Source organism: Heterodontus francisci, chromosome 28 (genome assembly GCF_036365525.1).
Source record: "Heterodontus francisci isolate sHetFra1 chromosome 28, sHetFra1.hap1, whole genome shotgun sequence".
Taxonomy (NCBI): domain Eukaryota; kingdom Metazoa; phylum Chordata; class Chondrichthyes; order Heterodontiformes; family Heterodontidae; genus Heterodontus; species Heterodontus francisci.
Genome location: NC_090398.1, coordinates 22,353,464 through 22,360,129, shown reverse-complemented (window position 1 = coordinate 22,360,129; position 6,666 = coordinate 22,353,464). Strand labels below are relative to the sequence as shown.

General features: G+C 41.8%; 1 protein-coding gene across 1 annotated transcript; it reads right to left on the bottom strand.

Annotated features, from left to right (window-relative positions):
• Window positions 1-296: 296 nt before the first annotated feature.
• LOC137345137 (probable G-protein coupled receptor 139) lies at window positions 297-4,695 on the bottom strand. Its single transcript, XM_068008607.1, has 2 exons — window positions 4,626-4,695; window positions 297-1,201 (listed from the first exon to the last, which is right to left on the bottom strand). Exons 1-2 carry the CDS (start codon window positions 4,693-4,695, stop codon window positions 297-299), a joined length of 975 nt encoding a protein of 324 aa, XP_067864708.1.
• Between the last annotated feature and the right edge of the window lie 1,971 nt (window positions 4,696-6,666).

Below are 6,666 nucleotides of genomic sequence, written 5' to 3'. Positions count from 1 at the left end.
AATATTGGACTGTCACACAATGGTCGGAAATTGCAATCCCGGTCATGTCCAATTGCACACCAGACATGGGAAAATGCCTGCAGTGGTTGGAATACAATGTTTTCAGGAGAAGGAACCGTGGAAAGCCACTGTCAATGTTGCCGTTAAAAGGCCACAGGGGCAGAAATATATTGGCCTACCGAGAAGGTTTTACAAGAACCGTCTTGGTGTAACTGGAAAGAGAGAAAAACTCATCTCTTTGGAGTGAGCTAAACATAAATTCTAATTCTCCAAAGAGAGATCTAGTTCGTATTTATTTAATTTTTAATCGTCCTTAGTATCAATTTCACGGGAGATTTCAGCACCTTCTTCAGTTCCTCTCTAAATTTCCTCTGGATCACTGCATAAACGAATGTGTTTGGACAGGAACTCAAAAACTTCAACATAGTTCCGGTTTCTGTGGCTATATATCCAGGGTTTGTGCGGTCACCTCGGTAATAATTGCTGTTTTCCAGTCCAGTCATTGCGAAACTGATGACAGCCGTCAGCCACAACAGTATAAAACTGCCTGATATGCTGAATAATAAAATGATGGATTTTCTTCGGTTCACCATCTCTGGATCACATTGATTGTCACTTGTAGGATGCAGGAGTTCCCTTCGGGCACTGCTAGCTACTAAAATACGTCTGATTGTTAACGAATTGAACAAGGCAATTAAAGCAAAAGGAACCCAAACGACCCAGGCCGTATGAAACCAAGTGTAGGCTTTACCGAGAGATGAAGAGAAAAAAGCTACACGTGACCTGCAGCCCCACTGCACTGTGTTAATTATTTGCTGGGGTTCGTAAGCAAACAAAAATGGAAAGTTCTTTAATAAAATCAGAACAGATAATGTTGCTATAACGGCAGCTGCAGTACTCTCTGTACAATGCCTTATTTTAAACTTCTGGTAGCAAATAACTACAAATCGGTCAAATGTGAAGGAGACAGTAAACCAAACAGATAAATCGAGGTTGACAGCAGTCATATATAGAATAAACTTACACACGGGAGTGTGGGACAGAAATGAAAGTGGAAAGTTAGAACTGAAAATATGGTACAATACTACATTGATGATCATGACTAGTAGATCCGCTGTTGCCATGGCCACCATGTAAACAGAGATACAATTAGAAAGGCCACAGTTTCTTCGGGATAGAATCACAATTGTCATCAAGTTCACTGTCAGAAAGAGAGAGGACATACATTACATAGGAACAAAGGAAATAGGAGCAAGAGTAGGCCATTTGGGCCCTCGAGACTGCTCCGCCATTTAACTAGATCATGGCTGACTTTCCCACACTATCCCCATATGCCTTGATATCTTAAATATTTAGAAATCGATCGATCTCTGTCTTGTGCATACTCCATGACTGAGTATCCACAACGTCTGTGGATGAGAATTCCAAAGCATCACCACCCTCTGAGTGATGATGTTGCTCGTCATCTCAGTCCTCAATGACGGACCTCTTATTGCGAGACTATGTTCCCTGGTTCTAGAACCCCAGCCAGGGACAACACCCTTCCTACATCAAACTTTTTGAGCCCTGTAAGGATTTTGCATGCTTCAATGAGATCACCTCTCCTTCTTCAAACTTCGAGAGAAAATAGACCCATTCTCCCCAATCTCTCCTCACAGGACAATCTCGCCTTCCCAGGAATCAGTCTGGTAAGCCTTCGTTGCACTCTGTCCATGACAAGTATATCCTTTCTTAGGTAAGGAGATCATAAATGTACACAATAATCTAGGTGCGATCTCACCAAGGCTCGCTACAATTGCAGCAAGACTTCTTTACACCTGTACTCAAATCCTCTTCCAATGCAGGCCAACATGCCATTTGCCATCCGACTTGCTTGCTGCACCTGCATGTTAGGTTTCAGTCACTTTCTGAGCAAGGATAGCCAGGTGCCTTTGGACATTAACGCTTCCCTAACACATCTCATCATTTAAGAAATACGTTGCACTTCTTTTTTTTCCTAGCAAAGTGGTTATGTTCACATCTTGTCCACACTATATTCATCTGCTATGTTCTTGTCCACTCACTTAGTCTTTCTAAATCTCCTCCTCACAACTTACATTCCCACCTAGTTTTGCGTCCAGCAGACCCCCCACATCCAAATCATTTATATAGATTGTGAATAGCTGGGGCTCAAACACTGATCCCTCCAGTGCCCCAGTAGTCACGACCTGCTAACCTAAGGATGACCTGTTTATTACAGCTCTCCCTTTTATGTCCGTTATCCGATTCTCAATCCATGCCAGTATATTACCCACAATCCCAGGTGCTCGAATTGTGCTTACTAACCTCTTGGTTGGGACCTTATCGAACGCCTTTTGAAAATCCAAATACACCGCATCCACTTGTCCCCACCTTATCTAGTCTGCTCGATACATCCTCAAAAATCTCCACCAGGTTTGCAAAACATGATTTCCCTTTCATAAATCCATGTTGATTCTGTCCAATCTTACCATAATATTCTATGTTTCCAGTTATCACATCCACTATGATAGATTCTACCATTTCCCCACTATTGATATCAAGCTAACGAGTCTGTTGTTCCCCTTTTTCTCTTTCCCTCCTTTCTTAAATAGTTGTGTTACATTTGCTACCTTTTAATTTTCAGGAACCACTCCTGCATCTATAGAATTTTGGAAGATGATCACCAATTCCTTCACCATGCCTACAACAACCTGATGTAACACTCTGGGATGTAGATCATCAGGTCCAGAGGAGTTATGAACTTTCAGTCGCATTAATTTCTCCACTAGTACTTTTTTTTAACTAATGCTAATTCATTTAAGTTCCTCATTCTTGCTAGCCCCTTGATTCTTTAGTATTTCTGGGTGGTTATTTGTATCTTCCTCTGTGAAGACAGACACAAAGTACTAGTTTAATTTATCTGCCTGTAATGGACCCACATTTGTCTCTGCTGATCTTTTCCTTTTTACATATCCATGGAAGCTTTTACAATGTGTTTTTATGTTTCTTGCGAGTTTGCTTTCATATTAAATTTTCTCTTTTTAACTGTTTCTTAGTCCTCCTTTGCTGAATTCTAAAATGCTCGAAATCCTCAGTCTTACTATCTTTTTTTGGCAACTTTATAAGCGTCTTCCTTTGATCGAGTAAAATATTTAACTTCTTATGTTAGCTATGGCTGGATGACTTTTCCTTCTGCTTTGGTACCTCAAAGGAATGTACATTTGTTATAAACCGTGCATTAATTCTTTAAATGGTAGCTATTACCTGTCTACCATCATACCTTTTGTTTTAGATTCCAACTGTAACTTCTTCTTCTTCAGCAGACCCTCGGGAACAGGGATGACTTTCTTCCACTCCAGGGTTGTGGGTCCTCAGCTGACTGAATAGTTCAACCCTATCTTCCAGGTCCCGAGGTTCATTTTGAGAGGGCAGAAGATGCTTGTGCGTGGGCTCTTTTAACATGGGGTGGCTGGTACACATCTACTACCACACCGTCCAAGCGAAGCAAGGTCTTTATCCTGCAGCAGGGATGGCCGAGATGATTGGAGACAAGGCTCTGCTACACAGACGGACACGTACACATGGCCGGCATGTCTAGCTGGTGAGCCCGGATGCAGGCCCTGTTGATCTGCGTCAGGATGTTCTTGAAGGGACAACTGAAAGCCTGCTCCAAGGTTTCCCATGACAAGAGCTCCCCAGGACCCCTCATGGAGCTGGCAGGAATAGGTAACACAGCCATTTGACCCCTCATACATTCGATATCATTTGTGTTTAGATTTAACACCTTAGTTTCGTATTAAACAGCATCACTTTCAACCTTAAATTCAAATTCTTCATATTAAGGTCACTCTTCCTTTAAAGGCTGCTTTAAAACGAGATTATTATTCAGCACATTCTCATTGCACAGTACCAGATCCAAAAGAAAGCCCATTTTCTGGTTTGTTTCGCAACGTACTTTACTTGAAAATCATCCCATATTTATTCCAGGAATTCGTCCTCCTCAGCATTGGCTGTAATGAGGTTTACCCAGTCTGAATGCAGAGTGAAGGTTCCCATGATTAGTGTACTACCCTTGTTACATACACCTCCAGTTTCCTGATTGATACAGAGCCCTACACTACCACTATTGATTGGTGGTTTATAAACAACTCCTATCAATGTTTTCTGCCCCGTTTGATTCTTAGCTCCACCCAAACTGATTCTCCAACTTGATATTTCGATCTAAGGTCATCTTTCACTAATGTTCTGATTTCATCCTTTATTAACAATGCTACACCACCTCCTTTTCCTTTGCTGCCTATACTTTCTAAATGTCAAATACACTTGCTAATTCTGTTCCCAGTCTTGGTTCCCCAGGAGGCATGTCTACCTAATGGCAATTAGATCATCCCAGTTTACTGCTATTTGTGCCATAAATTCATCTACCTTGTTGCGAATGCTGTGTGAATTCAGACAGAGTATCTGTAATTCTGTCTTTGCTATAATGTTCATAAACTGCAGCCTTTTAATAATGTTGCAGTGTCTCTTTGAAATCTATACAAAATTATACATACCTAAGCCAACATGCAGCATCAGCAGAGAGACAGTAAACAACAAATAACAACAAACTGGTTACAGTGACTCACCTGGAACAGCAACAGCTGCGAGAATTGGGTAGTAAATATCCTTTATCACCAGAATAGCTGGTTGCCCCATTTTATGAGAATAGATTAAATCTGAAACAGCTGAATGACTCTGACTGGTGCAGGCTGAGACAATGGAAGGGAGCTTATATTCATACACATATCAATCCTTCATGCAGCCAATCAGGTTCACGATTATCATTAGCTACATTCATTTAACAAATGCACTCAGCTGAATTGTTTTTGTTTTGTTGTGTGATACGTCAGATTAAGAGAACAATAACATTGTTATTGGGCAGTTTAAACAAACACAATTAAAACAATACTCACACAGTCATAATCACGGAAATATACCTGACAATCAATGTCCCAGACACCACCTTCATCATTCCTGCAAATATCCTGTCCCACTAGAGATGGTGGCACAGTGGTATACTGTCAGAGCGAGTTGCCCTGAGAGTCCTCAACATTGACTCCAGACCGCATGAAATTGCATGACAGCATCTAAAACATGGGAATGGAAAACTCCTGCTGATTACTACATACTACCCTCCCTCAGCTGATGAATCAGTACTCCTCCATGTTTAACACGACTTAGTAGAAACAATAAGAGTAGAATGAGCGTAGAACCTATTCTGGGTGGAAACTTTAATGTCCATCATCAAGAGTAGCTCGATAGCACCACTACTGACCGAACTGGCAGAGTCCTTAGGGAGAAATCTTCCAGACTAAGCATGTGGCAGGTGGTGAGAAAACCATCAAGATAGAAAACCCGACTAGATATTATGCTCATCAACCTACCTGCTGCAGATGCATCTGACCATGACAGTAATGATAAGAGTGACCACCTCGCAATCCTTATGACAATAATGTCCTGTCCTCACACTGTGGTTCTCCTCCATTGTGTCGTGTGGCACTACCACAGTGCCAAATAAGATAGATTCTGAACATAATAATAAAAGCAAAATACTGCGGATGCTGGAAATCTGAAATAAAAACAACAAATGCTGGAACCACTCAGCAGGTCTGGCAGCATCTGTGAAAAGAGAAGCAGAGTTAACGTTTCGGGTCAGTGACCCTTCTTCGGAACTGAAAAATATTAGAAAAGTCACAGGTTATATGTAGGTGAGGTGGGGGTGGGGCAAGAGATAACAAAGGAGGTCGAGATTGGACCAGGCCACATAGCTGACCAAAAGGTCACAGAGCAAAGGCAAACAATATTTTAATGGTGTGTTGAAAGACAAAGCATTAGTACAGATTAGGTATTAATACACTGAATATTGAACAGCAGCAAGTGCAAACCTGAAAAAAAACAGTGGGTAAGCAAACTGAACAAGCTAAGATGAAATGAAATAAATGCAAAAAAAGATTGTAAAAAAAAAGGAAGAAAAAATAACTAAAAATGAAAGTAAAATGGGGAGCTGTCATGCTCTGAAATTATTGAACTCAATGTTCAGTCCGGCAGGCTGTAGTGTGCCTAATCGGTAGATGAGATGCTGTTCCTCGAGCTTGCGTTGATGTTCACTGGAACACTGCAGCAATCCCAGGACAGAGATGTGAGCATGAGAGCAGGGGGGAGTGTTGAAATGGAAAGCAACCGGAAGCTCAGGGTCCTGCTTGCGGACTGAGCGGAGATGTTCCGCAAAGCGGTCACCCAGTCTGCGCTTGGTCTCCCCAATGTAGAGGAGACCACACTGTGAGCAGCGAATACAGTATACTACATTGAAAGAAGTACAAGTAAATCGCTGCTTCACTTGTTAACGTTTCGGGTCAGCGACCCTTCTTCGGAACCATACCTGGCAGCTGAACATACCTGAACATACCTGGCAGCTCAAAACTGAGCATCCATGTGCGCTGGAAGCCATCAGCAGCAGCAGAATTGGATTCAACCACAATCTTTAATCTCCTGATCTGGCATAAACCTCAGTCGTCCATTATCAAACCAAGGGATCAACAATGGTTCAATAAAGAGCACAGGAGAGCATGCTAGGGGACGCATTAGGCATACATAAAAATGAGGTTTCAACCTAGTGAAGCTACAACA